This window comes from Callospermophilus lateralis, chromosome 8 (genome assembly GCF_048772815.1).
Source record: "Callospermophilus lateralis isolate mCalLat2 chromosome 8, mCalLat2.hap1, whole genome shotgun sequence".
Taxonomy (NCBI): domain Eukaryota; kingdom Metazoa; phylum Chordata; class Mammalia; order Rodentia; family Sciuridae; genus Callospermophilus; species Callospermophilus lateralis.
This window is the reverse complement of record NC_135312.1, coordinates 37,525,791-37,546,689: the sequence shown is the minus strand read 5'-3', so window position 1 is coordinate 37,546,689 and position 20,899 is coordinate 37,525,791. Positions and strand designations below refer to the sequence as shown.

The following is a 20,899-nucleotide window of genomic DNA, read 5'->3' as shown; positions in this document are numbered from 1 at the left end:
AACTCAAATGTCATTGGAAGATATTTTGGAGGTTCAGTTTTAGAAAAGTTGTGAATTGGGGTCCACGGCTATCCTGTCTCCGAATTTTAAAAAATTATTACCTAAACTTTGACTTTTTCTGTGTACATGTAAACATATAAACCCATGATGATTCACCATCTTACCCAGAAGTAAGGACAAAGCCAAGAGAGTGACAGACTTCTTTCTGTCACAGAAAGACTATCACTAATTCATTGGTAGTATTTCCCAGGATAAAAATATTTGGCAAATAAAAACTTTGAAATTAGAGAAAATTCCTCCAATTCCTCTCTTTAATTTCCCTGTTCCCTAGATGTTTTGACATCGTCCTTTCTTGGATCATTACTTGAATCATGTGCTATAAAGACTCACCTAGGGGGTTGGGGTTGTGGCTCGGCAGTATAGCACTCACCTAGCACGTGTGAGGACCTGGGTTTGGGTTTGATCCTTAGCACCACATAAAAATAAAAAAATTAAATAAAGGTCTTATGTCTAACTACAATCATATACATATATATATAACTCAACTAGGGAGAAGCTCTAACCTCAAGTAGGTATTCAGAGTTGCTAGGTAATACTGTTTTCTGTTTTTTGTTCAAACTTTTACCATTCTCCTCAAGACCCTTTGCCAGTAGTAACCACTGGCCTATTATATTAGCACATCAGTTAGCTGTCTTCTTTATTAAGAAAATAGAAGCAGTGCTGGGATTGTGGCTCAGAGAAAGAGTGCTTGCCTCACATGCGTGAGGCCCTGGATTCAATCCTCAGCACCACATAAAAATAAAATAAAGAGACTGTGTTCACCTATAACTAAAAAAATAAATGTTAAAAAAAAAAAAATGGAAGCAACTTGGTGTAACCTTCCTCCATTGTCTCCTGTCACTGCCAATGCCATCACCCTCGTTCCCTCCAACCCTCCAACAGTAAGGAGGCCAAGGCCTCGCCGTTGCTCTTGTTCCCATCTCTCCTCTTCTGCTGGGGCTCCTTTATCTCTGGTCACTCTTCCATTTTTTTTCCCTAACCTTCTCCTACAGTCCTCCTTCCGCTTAAGACTTTTTTATTTTAGAAACAAAAACAAACTTCTGTTTAGTATGTGTGTGTGTGTGTGTGTGTGTGTGTGTGTGTGTGTGTATTGCTCTTTTTAGTCATACTTTTGAAAAAAAAAATGTGTCTACATCTACTGCCTCCAATTCCTCACTTTCCATTTGGTGTGCTTGTGGAATCTGGCTTCTACCTCCAGCCTCCACAGCTCTGTGCTTTGCCAGTAATCCCCACTTGGGCACATGCAGTGTAGCTTTCAAGTGCTCATATATTTGGGCTTTTTTGTTATATCTGGTGGTGACATTTCTTGAATTTCCTGTTCCCTAGATGTTTGACATCATCCTTTCTTGGTCTTCTCTAATTCACATCATTCCCTATGAATCTTCCCAAAGAGTCCTTCTTTTCTTCCTTTAAACACTGATGTTCCACAGGGGTCCATCCTTGATCACTCGTCATCTCACCCTAGGGTTCTCCCTTTGCAAAATTCTACCTGGTGGACACAGACACTTGGAATTCTCTGGCCTTGAACTTCAGTGGTGAAGTCGGGTCCTTCATCTTATACCCTCTCTCTCCCTCCAAATCTAGTCTTCTTGCTGTTATTTATCTCAGGCATGTTGCTATCATTTAGCCAGCTAAAGAGACTGGATGTGTTGGTAGTTGATTTTTCTATTCTCAATGCCTAACTTCTTATTAATTATCAAGTGGAATCAATTTCATACCCTAAAAGTGTCTCCTCCGACCCTTGCCTCTCCCTATTAGTGCTACCCTAATCAGTGCTCAGGTGAAAAATTTCAGTAGGCTCTTAACTGCTGTCATTGTCTCTGATGCTCTTTCACCCTTAATCCAACCCTGTTCTGGTGCCAGAGGGAACTATCAAAAATATAAATATGAATATTTCACCTCCTTAATTGGGACATCTCCATGGCTCTCTCCCACCTGCAGGAAAATGTAATGCTCCCTAGCATGACTTACAAGGCCCATCACAACCACAATACCTTCTACTTCTCAAGTATAACTTGTTGCCTTTCCCTACCTCTTGCTTTTTGTTCAAGTACCCACCTTCCTGCTTCACATCTCTCAGTATCATTCATGCTGTCACCTCTGCCTAGAATCTCCTTTCAGTTTTTTCCTCGTGAGTTACTCCACTTATCAGATTCACCTCAGGTGTCATTTCCTCCCATAAAACTTCTTTTTCAAAATCCAGCCATGTGTTCAGTGCTCCCTCTCCACATCCCAGCAAACTTTGCGTGCATCTCTGGCACAGTGCGTGATGTTGGAGCAGCCTCTCCTTTCCTTCTTTACTGAGATAGAGCTCCCTTGTTTTATTCATCTTTGGATCTGCCTAGATGAGTGTCTTGCATTCAGAAGGCACTTAATAGAAAAATTTCTTTCTGTTTTTATACTGGCTAAGCTTGTTTCTGCCTTCCAGTCTCTGCACATGTTGTTCTATCTGCCTGCAAGAATCTTTCTCTGCATCTTTCTGAGATGACTCCTTGTCAATCAAAGCCATATAACTGTCATCTTGTCAGGAAGGGCTTCCTTGAGCAAATATCTACAGTCTCTGTATTTTATCTTCTCTGCTTTCACTTATCCTCAGCTACCTTTTCTTGTGTCCATACACTTGTTTATTTCCCGCCCCCGAGGGACCCAACATTGTGATAGTAAATGACTCATGCCAGGCTCTTAGTGAATATTAATGAAAGAAATAAACAATAAGTGCTTATTGAACTAAATTAAAATTGATTGTTTGGAATTCTGCACATTGACCCAGTCAAATGAAGTTCCATTTACTTTACCATGCTATTTTTCAAAAAAGTATACTACTAAGCTGGGTGAGGTGGTGCACGTCAGTAATCCCAGTGGCTCAGGAGGCTGAGGCAGCCTCAGCAATTTAGCAAGGCCCTAAGCAACTCAGCTAGACCTGTCTCTAAATAAAATATTAAAAAGGGGCTGGGAATACGGTTCAGTGGTTAAGTGCCCCTGGGTTCAATCCCTAGTACAAAAAAAAGAAAGAAAAAAGTGAACTACTCTCAAAGGGGTGGGGGTAAGGAAATGGGTACATTTAAACACTGATGGTGGTCAAATGAACTGCAGTAGCCTTTCTGGACACTGTTCAACCTGAAATCACATTTTATAAGACAATAATTTGAGAAGTACATACAAATGTATGTTCAAGAATATACAGCACTCTGCAGAAATCTGACTAAAAAGTTTCAATTTGGTTGACTGTGTACAGGACTGTTTTTAAACACTTAAAAGGGAGAAGGAGTGAATAATAGGTGGGACACTGGATTTTTAGGCCAGTGAAACTACTCTACATCATACTGTAATGGTGGGCACATGTCATTACCTATTTGTCCAAACTCAGAATGTGCAACACAACCCATAAATGATGGACGCTGGGTGATACTGACGTGTCAATGTAGTTCATTAGTTTTAACATTTCTCTGAGTGGGAGATGCTGATGATGGGGGAAGCTATGCAAGTATAGGGGGAAGGAATATATGGGAAATCTCTGTACCTTCTACACAATTTCATTATGAACCTAACTTGCTCTAAAAAATAAAATCTATTGAGAAAGGAGGGGAGGTTATATAAAAACTATAATAATAATAATAATAATATACAGCATATTTTATACTAGTGAAATTTTAGAAATAATTTTAAGGTCTATTTATAGTCATTGGTATACATAAATTACATGCATACTGTAAAAATCATATAACAAAACATTTCCATTTCCATAAAATTTATTGAATGTGTATATACTTTCAATTGTGCATATAAAAATTCTTTTGAAGATTTTTCACCAAAGTGGCAACCATTTCTCTCTTGACACTAAGATCTTGTGAGGAGGGATCTTTATATTTTCCATTATCTTTCAGTTGTGTACCAGGAACATACATTATTTTATAAAAAATGTTTTTCAAATGGAAAGAATAAGCAACCAGAATAATGTGTGTCTCTTTCTTTCTTCTATGTCAGTAACTGGGCTTGAAACAGATTTCTCTTTCTCCGCAGGTCTCCTGACCCGCCTCCGCTGCCCGGTTGGGCTGATGGGTTGTTTACCAGCCACAGCTGGCTTTAGCTATGGTAAGGTATGCACACTTAGTAAAGAACCTACCATGGACACCTTAAATCCTCAGCCCTTCTGAAATGTCTATTTAGATAAACTTCTTTTCAAAGCTTAACCCTCCCACACTGTTTAAATAATGCATTTCATAAAGGCAATTTCAACTCCAGGGAGAAATATTTCATATTTCACTCCACGTCACCAGGAGACTTAATCTTCACCCTTGAGATAAATGACAGTTCTTTTTATTTGGATGTTCAGGGTGTTACTCTCTGGTTACAAGGGTGTTTGGGAAACAACTGAACCCCAAGAGAACCTACCAAAAAAAATACCGTTAAAAGTGTCTTTTTCATGTTTTTTATAGAAAGTGGTATTTGTGAATCTGTGAGAATAAGAGGGAGCCAGGGAGTCCTGTTTAATAATCTGGCAGTATTTTGTTCCCTTAAATCTCTCTCGTTAGTGGTACTCAGGTTATGCTGAAAATCATGATGACATAATTATATCAGGGTGTTGTTTGGTGAAGTGGATGGAAGGGTGATTTCAGGTTGCCTCCATCATTCCTGTGCCCTGTAGAAACTATATATAATAAAAGTGCCACTATCAGCCATGTATTTAAGTTAAATAGATGCTCTTTAATTTCTTAGAAATAAATTTTTCCACTTTTTGCCACATATAAAACAGTGCATTTGCTTGTTTTGATCACCTTATTTATATATCAAATATTATATAATCTGACACTGTACCTCCATTTGTGTCTGACTTCTTCCTGTCCTCATTACATCTGTGAATTTTACCCATGATGCTGGCCATGGTAGGTTCATTTTTGCTGTGACATGGTGCTATATTCCAGGACGGTCTGACCCCCTGATGATTTACTCATGTGAAGTTAGACGGCCATTTGGGTTGTGACCAACTTTTGGCCCTAACAAACAGTATTGCTACTAACATTACTCGACACCTTTAGATGAAGCTAAGTACGCATATGTGCTCCAGTGAATGTTGGATATATACCATAGAGCAGTCTTATTGGGTCACAGGGTATTCACATGCTTAGATTTAGTAGCTATGGTCAGGTTCCCACGTTTATACCAAATTCCACTCCCACATACAATGTACAAGAATTCCAGTTGCTCCATATTTTTAACCTTGTCAATATTCAGTATTAATTATTTTTCTTTTTTAAACATTTTATCTGGCTATGATGGCATACACCTCTAATCTCAGAAGCTCAGGAGGCTGAGGCATGAAGACCTTGAGTTCAAAGCCAGCTTCAGCAGCTTAGCAAGGCCCTAAGCAACTTCGCATGACCTTATCTCAAAATAAAAAATTAAAAAAAGGGATGGGGAGGTGTCTCAGTGGTTAAGCAATCCTGGATTCAATCTCTGGTACCAAAACAAAACAAAACACCACACACAAAAAACATCATTATTTTAGCCAATCTGGTGAGTGTGTAGAAGTAGTATCTTATTATGGCTTAAATTTGTATATCCCTAATGAGTATTTATTTTGATCACTCTTTCATAGGTTTAGCGGCCATTTGGAATTCTCTTTTATGACCAAATAACTTTTGCTACATGTCTTTTCTAGTTAGTTCATTTATGTTATAAATAGGAATATAAATATGGATATATGTTTTTAGAAATATCTTTTCCTAGTCTGTGACTTACCTTTTTGCTTTCTCAATGGGGTGTTTTTGATGAACAGATGAAATTATGAACTGTAATTTTTCACTGTTTTCCTTTATGATAATATTCTATTGAATAAATTTATGCTAATACCAAGGTGATGACTATATTCTACCAGGTTCCTTTTCAAATGTACCCCTGGGAGGAGGAATAATTTATATAGTTGGAATGAGGCCATCAGCTTTTATAGTTTTTTTTAAGTGCATTACTCTAAAGTTCCAGCAGGTGTTGGTATTGATGTATAAAAGGGAGATGCTTAAAAAATGATTTGATATTTAACACTACTCATGAAGGTTATTTTAGAAATAGTTCTCCCCTTCACCCCATTTGCTTCTATAGAATGAGAAATACACAGTAACACAAATTTTACTTCAAATATACTCTTTAAAAATATTTATTTTTTTAGTTGTAGTTGGATACATTACCTATATTTTATTTATTTATTGTTATGTGGTGCTGAGGATCGAACCCAGGGCCTCGCATGTGCTAGATAAGCGCTGTGTTGCTGATCCACAACCCCAACCCCTCAAATATACTCTTAGATGTGTGTGGGTTAGAGTTCTGACAATGGACATGTTTATTAGATGAATTGATTAGATTTCCATAAGATGAGGACACACCAAGGTAGAAAAGTTCTTTAGGATGAAGTGAGGGAGAACACTAGAAGGGGCTGAAAGGAGGAAAGGGAGTATCACAAAATTCATCTGCCTTACAAGTTAAAACCAGGACACAACCAAACTGGGGACATACCTATTTTATGTCCCAGACCTAGTTTTGGTCAGCTTAGTTTAGAAAGGCATGGAAATGAGTTTCATTTCTTATACATGTTTGGATATTCTCACTTTGTTGGACATTGCTCTCCAAGGAAGTAGAGTTTGAATTTTTAAACTCAAAGTTTTGAATTGCACAGGTAAGCCACAATGCGAGTATTAAAAGTCGTTATACCCTCTCTCCACTCATTTATGAATTTTTTTTAACCACGGTGTAAAATAAAGGGATAGGAATAGATAATTCCTTAATCTTCTCTAACTCTAAAATTTTAGCATTCTTTCCCCTCCTTGTAACATGGATGTTTTACTTTCCCAGAAAAGTGGGAGATAGATCCGACTGAACTGGCTTTTATCAAGGAGATTGGAAGCGGTCAGTTTGGGGTGGTTCACTTAGGTGAATGGCGAGCACATCTGCCGGTAGCTATCAAGGCCATCAATGAAGGCTCTATGTCTGAAGAGGATTTCATTGAAGAAGCCAAAGTGATGATGTAAGTATACGGAATACACAGATAAATATTGCATGATACCTGGTGTCATGGAAAGAACATGGACTTTGGAATCGGCCCACCATGGATTTATGACACAATTCTGCTCAAACTGGTTGTGTAATCCAGACAAATTCTTAAACCTCTGTGTCCTGGATGAATTATTTTAGTGTCCTCATGTGTAAAATGGGGATAACACTACCTACTTCTCTGGATCGTTGTGTGAATTGAATATGAGGATACAAAATAGACCAGCAAGTATAATTCTTTTCAGTTCAAGAATAGGTGCTTGATTGTTCTTTATATTTTTCCTTTTCCCTGAAGAAAAATGTTGATTTTGTTTGGGTAGTAGTATATTGCTCTTATTTTTGAAAGGGCATCCCCTAGTGGTTTCCTTTTCTTTTTTCTTTCTTTTCTTTTCTTTTTTTTTTTCTTTTGGTAAGGATAAAGTATTTACTTTCAGAGAATTTAAGAATACTGAGCTTTAAAAGAGAAGTGGTTCATTGTAGACCATTGGGCAGTGCTCTTAAAATTTTAATGTTTCCAGGACACCATTTTGACTAAGTTGAACTCATAGCTGTGGTTTATAATTGTAACCTGGATTGAACCAGGACAAATCAATAATTTGGCATAGTTCAAATCAACATTCTTTAAATATTGGTTCAACTTTACTTAGAAAAGGATCAATGCCCTGAAGAAGAATAACCCCAAATAGCATTACTTCGTTGTCCAGGGCAATTTAATTCCATCTCAAACTTGCAGAATGGGAAACAAAACAATGCCAAAACTGACAAACGACAACCCAAACTGATCAGCTGGACCCATTCTCCTTGGAAGGCAGAGCAATGATGTCTTGGTTCTTCTGAATTTTGTTCCCAAGTATTGGATCAAAATGTCCTTTCTGGCCACATAATAGAATGAATCCAGAGGAAGGTTATGATAAGCACGATTTTCCAGTGACATCAGATTCCCAATGACATTTTTGTGTCTCAAAGTAGCTCAAGCACCTATCTGCCTGGCCTCTGCTCTCTTTGATGTGATATCCATCTGACCATGGTTTTCCTATGTCTAAAGGACAAAAATTATAGTCTTGTGTATTAGATTAAATAGGCATAATATGAAAATGAGTGGGAGAGGTAGGACTCAGAGGGAATTGAAGGCATATTGGAATCTCTATCAAACAAGAATTAGCAATATCTGATATCATGATGAGGGAATTCTTTAATGATTCAAGCTTGGTTGGGAAATTGGGTTAGGATCTTTGGGGGTGATTTTTAAAATGTTTTTATTAATGCATTATACTTATGCATAATAGTGGGGTTCATTTTGACATAATCATACGTACATGTTAAACAGTTTGCTCCATTTCAGTCCCTAGTACTTCCTCTTTCCCTTTCACATTCCTCCCCCTGTTCCCCTTCTTCTATTAAACTGGTTTCCAGAAGTTCAGGAGATTAGACGAAGGGGAATGAAGGGAAGGGAGTGGGCAAGAAAAGGAAAGACAGTGGAATGAATCTGACATAATTTTCCCATGTACCTATATGAATGCACCACAACAAATCCCACCATTGTGTACACCCACAAGAATAGAGTACTAATTAGGATATGATATATTCCAAGCTTGTATAATTATAACAAAATAACTAAAAAGAACCAATGAAAAACTGCTTTTCCTTTTTAATTTATTTATTTTAATTGGTGCTTTATAGATATACATAAAGGTGGAATTCACTAGTATGTTCATATATGCACATAGCATAATTTGGTCAATTTCATTCCACAGTTCCTCCCTTTTTCTGTCCCTCCTCCCTCCCTTTTAATCCCCCTCATCTACTCCACTGATCTCCCGAGGATAATATTTTGAAGGTGATGGAAGATGTATGTAGTGTGAGAATAGAAACAGCTTCTGGCAGTTTATAGAAGCAGGAATGAGGCCAACGACTTCTAAGTCAGTTCAGATGGACATAATGTGTTCCTGGATTTGAACGTGTCTTAAAAAATTTTTTTTTAAGTAAGGCAGGAAAAGCTCCATTCTAGCATCCTATTGCAAATACATTCATCTTTAAATAGTTGACATGCATCGAGTTCTATCTGCTGCATATCCACAGCTCTGCCCACGTTACTTCCTTTTTGAAGGTGTGCAGTGTGAATGTTGTCTCCTACAGGAGGTCTTCAATGACTACTCTGTTGAAGTGGGAGCACCCAGTCCCAGGCACCTTCTGTTCTGTCACCTTGTATTAGTTCCATCAAAATACTTGTCACCACTCGGAAGCTTCATGTTAGTCCGCTACTAGAATGTGAATTCCATAATAACAAGGCCATTTATTTGTGTCTCTCAATTCAACCTGGTGAGTGCCCCCAACGATGACTAGTCAGGACTTGGTGCTAAAAATAAGAATTTGTAGATTATAGAATAAGTTAATGAATCCTCACCACAATTCTAGGAGATAGATCTTAATCTTATAGATGAGAAAAAGGAAATTTAGGAAGCTTATGTAATTTATCTATAGTCCCACAATTTGAGTTTCTAACTGAAATCAGGACCCTGAACTATCTGGCACAAAGCCCATAATGTTAACTAACACAACAATCAACAATCAATCAATATATGCAGATCTTAAGAGTCGCTGCCTTAACTGTTAGCCAATATTGTCGCCATATAGTTTTTCCAGTGCAGCAAAACAAACAAACAAAATTCAAATATATGCTGTGCTCTTGATCATTGTATGTTGCCTCCACTGGGGGGCCTGTTAGCTGGGGTTTACAGAGCATGTTCTAAAAATGTTCAAAATGAGAGAAAATCAGTCTGTACCTTAGATAACTTCTGCATGTAAAATCTGATTAAACCTTCTAATACATCTTCATTTTTTAAATTTTTAACCTGGGTTTATATTATGAGCAATATGCTCATAAATATGATCCCACTTAAATGTTCCCTGGGAGCAAGGACAGCATGTTTTATTATCCTCATTTCACACATAAAAAACTGAGGCTTAGAAAGTTTAAATAAGTCATTTCCAGTCATGCAACCAATAGGACAGAAAACAAAACAAAACTTGAACGAAGTTTTTTGGATCAGGAGTACTTTATTCCCTTTAAGTTATTAAACCCCTGCTTTGCCTTTAGTGGGTCCTTTGTTTTAGTTTTTCACTTGTGGGTTTGTATCTTTAGATGTAGCATATCAATAGCCTTGCACTATCTGGAGATACATGATCTAGTAACATTTAAAACAAAGAAAAATATGTGTAAGTACATCTAATTTTCTAAGAGCTTTGATGTGAATCTCTTTTGATTCATTATGTCTGTGTCATGTCTTCACAGAAGAATATTTTAGTTTTTGAAAAACAGGCTTTAACATTTTATATTAATGCTAAACAGAATTGAATCAAGAATTGAAAATACCATTTGTTATTCTCTCTCCCTACTGAAGTATTTTCTCCAGGGGCAATTAATTAATAATAAAGTTTTTAATTGGATTCTTTGACCCTATTACTTACATTAAATAATTGATATTATTAAAATTAAATGCTTTTACATAATAATATTATAAGAAACACATTTTAAATATCACTTAAAATCAGGACATTTGGAAAACTGAGAAAGGGAGAGGATTCATATAATATCTCTCCTAACATATTTCTTTATAGCTTTTATTCTTTCCATCCAATCTTTTATAAAATTGTAGTGAGTCTTCTTTTCTGCCTAAAGAATAAAAACTTCAAGGTGAATGAAGAGAAAGTTTTAGAAGTATAGCAGATCAGGAAAAGAAGGAGGATTCAGGAATGAGAGGGAAAGGAAAAATAAAAGAAAATCTACTTTTCAGAAGTGTAAGTTCTGAGGAGCTCTTCTATTGTTGTAAGGATTTAGAAAGAAAGAGGACAGAACACCCCAAGGGCAGCCTTCTGGGAAAGACAGGGCCTGGCTCTAATTGCCTGAGTTTGTGCTAAACCATGCATAAATGCAGATCACATTGCAAACTCTTGCTATGATATCCACAGCAATCTCTTGAATTAGAAATATTTTATTTCACAAAGATTTCATAGTATCCTTTACAGCTTCGTTAAAAAAAAAATAGCATCAGGGTCATCATTCAGTTTTCTTGCATCGATTCACTCAATAAATGTCTGTTGTTGATTTTGTAAGTACTAATTTCTAGAAATAGGTCGATAAGTAGCCCAGGTCAATTTCCTACTCTTGAAGAGTTCATTTATGCCCATGCTCTAGTGGGAAATGGGGAGGAAAACAGATAGCAGACCAACAAACAACGGAGCAGTATAGCTTTGAAGAGAAGTAAGGATAAAGACTCCAACCAAGATGATATGACAAAGATATTAGGGGCAGGTTGGGGAGCTCAGTTGGATTGGATGGTCAAGGAAGATTGGAAGCATTTCATCTGGTTTATATTCTATGTAGGTCACACTGGTTGTTTTGTGGAGAATGATTGATAGGAATCAGGGGTGGGAGAGTAGGTTGAAGGCTATTGCAGGGGTCCGGGTGGAAGATGACAGTGGGTGGAATGAAGGTGAAGATGAAAGAAGAGAGTTGTTTCAAGACACATGTTTGATAAAAAGTGATCAAGACCTGTTATGCCAAATGTGGAAGATAATGGGAGGAAACCAGGAGAACAAAAGTGATTCCAAAGTACACCGCTAGGTAGAGGGTTTCACTTATTGACATACATAGATTCGGGAAAAAATTAAGAATTTTGCTTTGGAAATGTTAAATTTGAGAGCCCTATCAGATAGCCAGTGGTGACCAAGTGGTCAGGTGAATACATGAGTCTGGAATTCAGGAGGAAGGTCAAGGTGGAGGGCATTAATTTGAGAGTGATCACCAGTGATGATATTTAAAACCATGAAACTTGATTCAACAGGAAAGGGAATAAATAGAAAAGGACAATGGAGAAATCTACTATGGGTTTGAAAAATTTAAATAAATGTAGAATAAATAATTTTTAATAAGCAAATATATTAATAAATGGTACTTATTAATATTTGATAAATTAATGACATTTGCTCTACAATGACTCATATAAGTTATTAAGAAGTACTAAATTTAAAGCAAACAAGAATGTACTTTTCCTGTGCCAATGAGAAATATTTGTCTTATTTGTTAGACTGAATATACATGAGGGTTTGTTTATATGTTTTTGCCTTATTTCTGATAGGTTTTTGCCATTGGTCTTGTAAGCCAATGCAGTGTAACGTTTCAATTCTCAAATGTTTCCTTGTGGATATTAGGTTGGTGGCTTTCTTATGGCAAATTAATATTCCATTTCAAGACTTGCTTTTCTGCCATTGCTTGGCACACATAAACTGCATTCCTTAACTGAAAGTATACTTTGAGAACTTGAAAGGTAAATCTGACAAGATATGTAGATATGTATATGTATGTATGTATGTGTGTGTGTGTGTATGTGTATATATATATATATATATATATATATATATATATATATATATCTCCAAGATTAAAATAATGTTTAGGGTCTCTGAGTGCCTTTTCTCCATTAACTGGAGTGTTTTCACAAATCGATTTTATGGTAATGTGTCTGTAATCACATCATGTACTTTGTTTTAAGGTAAACATTCTTCCAGAGTCACTGAGTTTATTTTTCTGTTCTGAAGGAGAAGAAGAGGTAATTTTCAAAATACTTTTGACTAACAGAGAATTGCTTATTATACATCTTGAAAAATTACAAACATTAATTCAAAGTTGTTTTCCATGGTGATCAGTTAGCATAAAAGTCCTTTAGAGATTGCATTTTATATTCCACAGAAGAAACAATAAACTTTTGAAGTCTAGATGACTAGGAATTTCTGGGTATGTTTTAACAGACAACATTCAAGGTCCCTGTGTGTATGTGTGTATGTAATTATTAAATACAAAGCAAGATTTCATGTTGGAAAATGTTTTCTTAGTCTCTATTTAAAAATTTCTAAAGCCACTGAAAATGCCTTTACTCTTTAGAATGTATGTATGTATGTAAGTATGTATGTATTTATTGGTATCAGGAATTGAACTCAGGGACACTCAACCACTGAGCCACCTCCCCAGCCCTATTTTGTATTTTATTTAGAGACAGGTCTTATTGAGTTGCTTAGTGCCTCAGGATTGCTGAGGCTGGCTTTGAACTCAAATTCCTCCTGCTTCAGCCTCCCGAGCTGCTGGAATTCCAGGCATACGCCACTGTGCCCAGCTTGATGGTTGTGATCACTCCTCTCTTCTATCCATCCAGGAGTTTTTGTCTGAGTGGAGAAAATTAGAAAGGTTGGGAGTCAAGGAGCAGATCTCTGAGGCCTGGGCCTGGAGAAGCAGTAATGAGGAAGCAGAAGGCTTACAAGATGGAAAGGAGAAAACTAGAATGCTAACAAGTAGAATATGACACACGGCAACAATGACTTTGGAAGCGCTGCTTAAATTTCTGACCCCACTTTCTCAGTGTGTGAAGTGGAAAGAAAAATACTCTCTTTGTGGTTGGGCTGATGTTTATCTTGACAATGAAAATGACATATGGATGGCAAACATTACCACTTGTGTAAAAACAAACACTTTGAATTGCAAAACCAATTCTGCTCACTGCTCTGTTTTTCTCCAACAGGAAACTATCCCATTCAAGGCTGGTTCAGCTTTATGGGGTATGTATACAGCAGAAGCCCCTTTATATTGTGACAGAGTTTATGGAAAATGGCTGCCTGCTTAACTACCTCAGGGACAGAAAAGGAAAACTTAGGAAGGAGATGCTCCTGAGTGTGTGCCAGGATGTGTGTGAAGGAATGGAATACCTGGAGAGGAACTGCTATATCCATAGAGATTTAGTGAGTATGGTGCAAATTCCCTTCTTGTTTCACACACTGTACCTGTGGTTGGAAGGAGACAGTCATTACTTTCAATACTTTGAAGAATATATCCTATGATTTCATTTTAAAACCTTTCCTCCTATGTAATTTGTTGTGAAATGTACTTTTTTATTGCCCAGGGATGTTGTAACCTAGTATTTTATTCTAAATATGCCTTGAATTAATTAACCACCTAGTCCATCAGTTAATCACAATGGATTTACTTTGGCTTATCCTCTTTCTCACTTCTGTTTACTTTCCTTCCACCTTACTGCCTTTGAACTTGTAATCAAACATGTGCCAAGTGCCTAGTTTATGCCAAGCACTCTTCTAGGTACTTGAGACAACAGCGAAGAGCGAATTCCAGTGGTTCTCTCCCCGGGGTGCAGTTGCCACAGTGTGCAGCTGTTTTGGTCCTGACAGTACTGCAAGACAGTTATTGGCATTACTGAGGGAAGGAGACTAGAAATGCTTAGAACATTCTGATTTTTTAAAAAGTTACTATCTTGTCCCAAACAAATGTTAACAGCACTGCTCCCCTGTAATAACGTGTTCTGTTCATTCCACATTTACTCAAGATATTCATTCTATTCCTTCTACATCCTTCCATGTCTCATTTCTGAATATAAAAATTAACTTAAATGAGTATATGAAGGTTCTGTAAGAAACCTCTGACACTGTCACCTAGAACTAATCCTGTTCTTCCATCACATCTGACCAGGAGTGACCACATTCCTGTTTCTGTCACTTGTAGGTGTTATATAGGGGAGAGAAAGGAGGCCTAGTTACCTTGGCTCTGGTACACCTTGGGAAGTAAGCTTATCCCACCCATGACTCAGAACTCTCATGACGTTTATTTTTTACTGCTTCATATAATAGTTAATTTTTTACATTGTTTACTAGCTGTATGACCCTGGGCCAGCCTGTTAACCAGTAAAACAGTATTAACTATAGTAACTCCCTTGTATGGGTTTGGTGGGAGGATTCCATGAATGACTATGTGCAAGTGCCTGGCTCATCTGAGAGTTCTGCAATGTAACTGTGGCTATTACAGGGACAGACCCCTGTTCTTCATCCCTCATGGCACATCTCCTAGTATCCAGCACACAGGAGCTATTGAGCAAATTTTTGAATGGATGGATGTGGTATCTGTTGCACCTAGCTCATGTTTCTGGTCTCTATAGGTTTGTCTTTCCTGGGTTATAATTCAAAACTCAGTTGTGCGACCATCCTCATTGTTCTGTTTGCTCCAGGTAGTTTCCCACAGGTTCTCCTATGCCTGGTATCTCCCTTGATTGTTTTCTTTACACTCTATTTTATCTACCTACATGCTCCATAAAACTTATCAGCTAATAACGAGTCTGTTCTGCCAAGGACGTTCTTATGGTTTGGCTTTGAGATCATTGTTGGTACCTGCCGGCGTTATTCTTGCTGGCTCCTTCCAGTTTACCATTTCAACTTTCTTGCCTTTTTCTTTTCTTTTCTTTCTTTCTTTTTTTTTTTCATACTACAGATTGTGCCCACAGGTGCCAGCCCTTGTTATTTATTTATTTATTTTTTTAATTTTGAGACAGGGTTTCTCTAGGTTGCTCAGGCTTGTAAGGAATAATAATAAAGAGGAGACAGAGAGACAAGGTGCAGAGGCAGGGCTCTTTGTCTAAGGGGCCACATTTATTTATACCACTAGGTCACACTAGGTCATTAGTACCATAACCACATTATTGTTTAGAGTATCAGTAAGGTTGCTTATTCTGCAGGTACATTTCGCAGTTACCATATGCAATGTTAGGAGCTTTGTGTAGTTCTCAAGAAAGTCCATTGTCTGAAGTTACTGTTAGGCAGGCAGCTCCAGGAGCACAGGAGCTTGATGAAACATTGTAGTTATCTAGCAAACAAGTTCTTCTATTCCCAGGAGCTATGTGCCTACAATCAAGGGCGAGGCTTGTTGAAGCTCTAACACAGAGGCATCTCAGAGCATTGCCATACCAGCTAGACATTGCACATTTATTAGCTATATTATTAGATCCTAAGAGAGATTACAGGGCATTCTAAGGGTGCCTATTACTGCCCGCACCCCCAACCCCCCGGGAGTTTTCTTACCAGGGGAATGCTTCCCTGTACATTTCCACGGTCAGAATCCCTACACAGGTTGCCCTTCAACTTGTGTTCCTCTTGCCTCAGTCTCTGGAGTCACTGGGATTACAGGTGTGCACCACTGCACCTGGCTAAGTTTTTTGCTTTTGTTGCTGGACCCATTGAACCACAAATTGGCTGAAAAGAAAAAAATTCTATCAAGCAGTTCAACTTTATGATGCTAAACAACCAAATTAATGATTTTCTTGATTAAGTTGGTAAAGATGGATCGTTTGGGCATCAACTATTTTATGTTGATTTTATATTGTACCATATTTAGTTCACTGCAGTAATTTTATATGAAATTATCACTATAAATAGTTATCTTCAGTGAAATTTCAGTTTTTAAACTATAATTTCTTAATTTTTATCACCTAGTAGAGATCCTAAAGATATGAAATGACTTTTCTTATCTATCATGGATATTGGGTTTCTTCTTTTACTTGATAAGTAACAAACATATTACGTTTAGGCAAAGACTCATTGTTTATCATTGTTAGATTAAATTAATCCTCATATTTATGAAGTATATTTCATGAGAAAGATAAAACATTTTAAAAACTGCTGACATTTCAATTTGTTACTACATTAAAGAATCACTAAAATTCATCCTAGAAAGGCAGGCTATTAAATCATATGTAACGTTGATAGGTATCATCATAACAATAGCATGGCTGGCCACACCAAGAGGTGTGTGAAAACTAAGGAAAAGGAGAGCAGATACTTTTCTTCAGTGCTGGGATTGACCCAGCATCCTGTGTAGTCTAGGTAAGGGCTCTACCATTGAGCAACACCCCCAGCTCAGAAACTCTTGAAGGAAAAACTTATAGTCAAATTGGATTATTTTCTTTTTATAGGCAGCAAGGAATTGTTTGGTCAGTTCTACATGTATAGTAAAAATTTCGGACTTTGGAATGACCAGGTAAGTGATAAATCTAGATATAATTTAAATTAGCTATATTTATATCTGTATCTATATTTTTCACTCATTATAAAGAATCTTACATTTATCTATGGAGAAATTAGAGATGTTCTCCTCTGCTCTTTTCATCTGGGGAAAGTGTTGGTGTGGTTGTGTGGCCCGCTGACCCACTTTGGATTTCAGGACATGTGCCAGTTTTAACTGTGAGATAGGCATTTATTTATTGTGGGCTTTCTTATCTTTCAGGTCATCATTAACAAAACTGTGGTAGGTCTTAAATCAAAAAGAATTTCTCAGTCCACTCATCTGTGTAAGATTAAAAAAAAAAATACTTTCCTGATAAGTGTAGATTTTTGGAAGAAAAAGGCAAAGATGTATTTGTTCAGCCCTGACTTTCTAGGTCACCATCAAACACATGTATTATGGAGTGGAGTAGCTGGCTTCAAGTCTACAACTCAAGAGTGTGAGAGATTTAGCCATGTATTCTAAAATTCAATGTAGTTTACATTTTGAGTCCCCTTTTCTTTGGGGCGCTAGAAACTTAACATCAATGAATCCAGGGTTTCTCTCTGACTTTCTTCAACATCAGTGTCCCAGTTCTAGATGTGTCATGGGACTGGGTCCTGGGAGGGTGGTGGCTTCTCTGCTCCTGCTGTTATCCATGCACAATGACATTTTTGTAACCACCATCCTCCTGCTTCAGCCAGCCAACCACACAGGTGACTTCTCACTCATTCTGAATTTCTGTCTGCAAATTCCTTCAGAACTGGCATTCTCTATGACTAGAAAATTCCATAGATCTCACTTACCTAGGCACATCCACAGTCATTTATTCTCTGGATTTTTTGCCTTTCCTGGGCCATCATCTGGAAAAGAAGGCATATGTTCTGTTTTGATCTTGAGTCTCACTGACCCAACATAGGAGTGGGAGCATCTTTTCTTGCTATGTGACTGGGCAGCCCTAATAGTGTAGAAGGTATCACCAATGCCTGGTGCTCCTTTTCTTTCCCTTCAGTTCTTCCTTCCTCTTAGCTCAGGGAATCTTTTTCTAGGTAAATGGATGAATGGTGGTGGTGGTGGTGGTGAGAATTCATGATCCATTTCCCCAAATGTCTTGTTAATAACCCAGTCCTTCTTTTCTGTGTAGACTCTAGAAACTCCAAGTCTATGGAAAATGGCTTTTGCTCCTTTATTTCCTCTTATTCATTCTTTATCCAAGTAGAATGTGAGATAGAGTACATGGGGGAAAAGTGGGAGTATGGGAGCAGCATTAATACATAATTTTAAAATTATAATTATAATTTATAATAATAATAAACAATTTAAAAATTATATTGTGCATTCAAGGGGCAACAAGCACACATTAGTTGTTGTATCTTCTCTCCAGATTCCCATACTTTGACATTTCTGAGTACAAAAAAAGGAGAGAGAGAGAGAGAGAGAGAGAGAGAGAGAGAGAGAGAGAATTTCATATTTTTTTAAGGAGAGGACAATTATCTAGAGTTTGTCTATTTCTCCCATGCTCCCTCTCCCAACCCCACTATGAGTCAGTCATCTTATTTCAGAGAAAACATTCGCCATTTGTTTTTTGGAATTGGCTAACTTCACTTAGCATTATATTCTCCAATTCCTAGTTCTTTTTATCATACCAATATATTAGAGATTTTTCACATCAAAGTGTATTCTGCTAATATGCTTTTATTCTCCCTTCCCCTTCTCTATGCCTCACAAAAATGTGAACATGAAAGAAAATATAGCATTCAATTTAGAATTAATTCTTTTTCAGTCTAAGAAGGCTGGTCTTTTATTTATTTTTTAATAATTTTGGTTGTTAGAACATTTGGAATGCCTCTTTATATAGTAAAGAATGAGTCAAAATAAACATATAGAGTAGGCCACTATTTTGAACTGAAGAATTGTTATGGTTTTCTAAGATCCAATGAAAATAAACACAATGAGATTTGGTTTGGGGAGAAAACCCTCTGGAGGATAATTTCACACTCTGCTAATGAGAAGAGAATGTATATAGAACCTTTCTGGGGTAAAATATGTCTTTTGGCAAATCAGGGATTTTAAGTTAATAGATCGTGGAGGTAATTAACACAGTGTGTTTTGAATCTGGTGACTGTAGGTATGTTTTGGATGACGAATATATCAGTTCTTCTGGAGCCAAGTTCCCAATCAAGTGGTCCCCGCCTGAAGTTTTTCATTTCAACAAATACAGCAGTAAATCTGACGTCTGGTCATTTGGTGAGTGCATTCAGTGCTCCTTTGGTGCTGCTTGTTTTAATCAAATGGGTAATCTTTTTATCTTTATTTCTTAATAAAAGGCGACCTTTAAAAAACAGTCTTCCTATGCCAAGCTCAGTGGCGCATGCCTGTAATCCCAGTGGCTCAGGAGGCTGAAGCAGGAGAATCCAGAGTTCAAAGTCAACCTCAGTAACTTAGCAAGGGCCTAAACAACTTAGTGAGACTCTGTCACTAAATAAAATGTAAAAAAGGTTGGGGATGTGGCTCAGTGGTTAAGAGCCCCTGGGTTCAATCCCTGGTACCAAAAAAAAAAAAAAAAGTATTTTTGTAGCTGTGCTTCCTGTTGTTCTCTAACCACATCCAGACCATCTTTGGCAACTGGCATCAAACACCTTTTACATTAGTCTGTCTTTTTGGAACTTTTTCTTCCTTAGTGAGCACTTGTTTTAAAACCCTAGCAAAGACTCTACTGATCTAGCAAACAAACCCAACCAACTTTTCTATCTTACAAAGATTTTAAGGAAAAATGATCATAAGTCACTACTGAATTCATGTGTGCTTAATAAACTTTATTCCTTAACTACTAAGCAGCCTATTTGTCAATTGCTCAATTGACAACCTGAATTTAAAACCTGAATTAGAAAAAAAAAGAGTGGTTCCATCTCATTGACTTCATTACCTTTACATTTTGTAGGTTTAGACATAGGTGTCTTTAGGATCTGTTTGTTAATTTATACTGGGTGATATTCTTCACTGAGGGAGAGAAACCATGGAGCCATGTCCAATGTAGTTTGTTCTTTGGCTTGATTCTCAAAACATGGCAATAAATATGCAAAACCCTATCTATTTTCTTTCATTCAGAACTTCCTGGATAACTTTTGGGTTTGGGCCCTAAGAAGGGTATGAATTTTATTGTCCATAGTAAGGTTATGCTTGTATTGTTGCTCTCATTACCTCTCCATTGCCTGTGGTGCTGTAGGTAATGTTTTATGCTTCACTGGGGAGCATAGGTGAGTTATGAGACCTCTGAATAGTGATACGAGGGCTTCATCTCTTTCATCAAGTGGCTACAGAACAATGAGAACCACCTAAATATTACCTGACCACTTTTCTCTCTTCCTCCCTGGACAGTAAACTTCTTAAGGAGGTGAACTAGTTTCATTCTTATAGAATCATCCGGCCCTAGAATAGGCCTGGTTTCTATCCGATACCAAATAAATATTTGTAAAACAGGTTTATAGTTAAATGAACTCAAATTGGGAGTTCTTAAAGGAGTTTCACTAGTCAATCAACAATCAATCAGTGATTATTAAACACTGCCTTATGTACAGAGTTCCCACTAGACAGTGTAGGCCCCTGCCCAGCAGTGTGGTATTTCAGTAAAAGAGGAACCTGGGCCATCCACCGCTGAAAAACTTAGTCTTTAGCAGGCAGCAGAGGTTCACACAATTCTGTCATTTTCTATGGAGTAGCAGAAAGGCTCATTGATTTCAGGGTGTGGGGATGTGAGCGGTACTTGGAAATGAAATTGCCGCCAGCATTTTCTTCCAATATGGAGGTCATCAAGACAAATGGAAAAGGAAAGATTTTGCCTTCTCTGGGGTTGTGTTTGAGTTACAGTACTCTTCAAAAACTCAGGTGTGCATGGCCTGATTCCTAGAGAGAAGAGTCTCATTTGGGATG

General features: G+C 37.4%; 1 protein-coding gene across 2 annotated transcripts in view; it reads left to right on the top strand.

Annotated features, from left to right (window-relative positions):
* Txk (TXK tyrosine kinase) overlaps positions 1-20,899 on the top strand; it is a 41,328-nt gene that overhangs the window by 17,408 nt on the left and 3,021 nt on the right. For both annotated transcript variants that reach the window (XM_076864244.2, XM_076864243.2), the window contains 5 exons: positions 4,081-4,152; positions 6,904-7,075; positions 13,674-13,890; positions 16,902-16,966; positions 19,098-19,216. In XM_076864244.2, the coding sequence (XP_076720359.1) occupies positions 4,081-4,152; positions 6,904-7,075; positions 13,674-13,890; positions 16,902-16,966; positions 19,098-19,216 (645 nt within the window). The remainder of the gene's footprint in view (positions 1-4,080; positions 4,153-6,903; positions 7,076-13,673; positions 13,891-16,901; positions 16,967-19,097; positions 19,217-20,899) is intronic.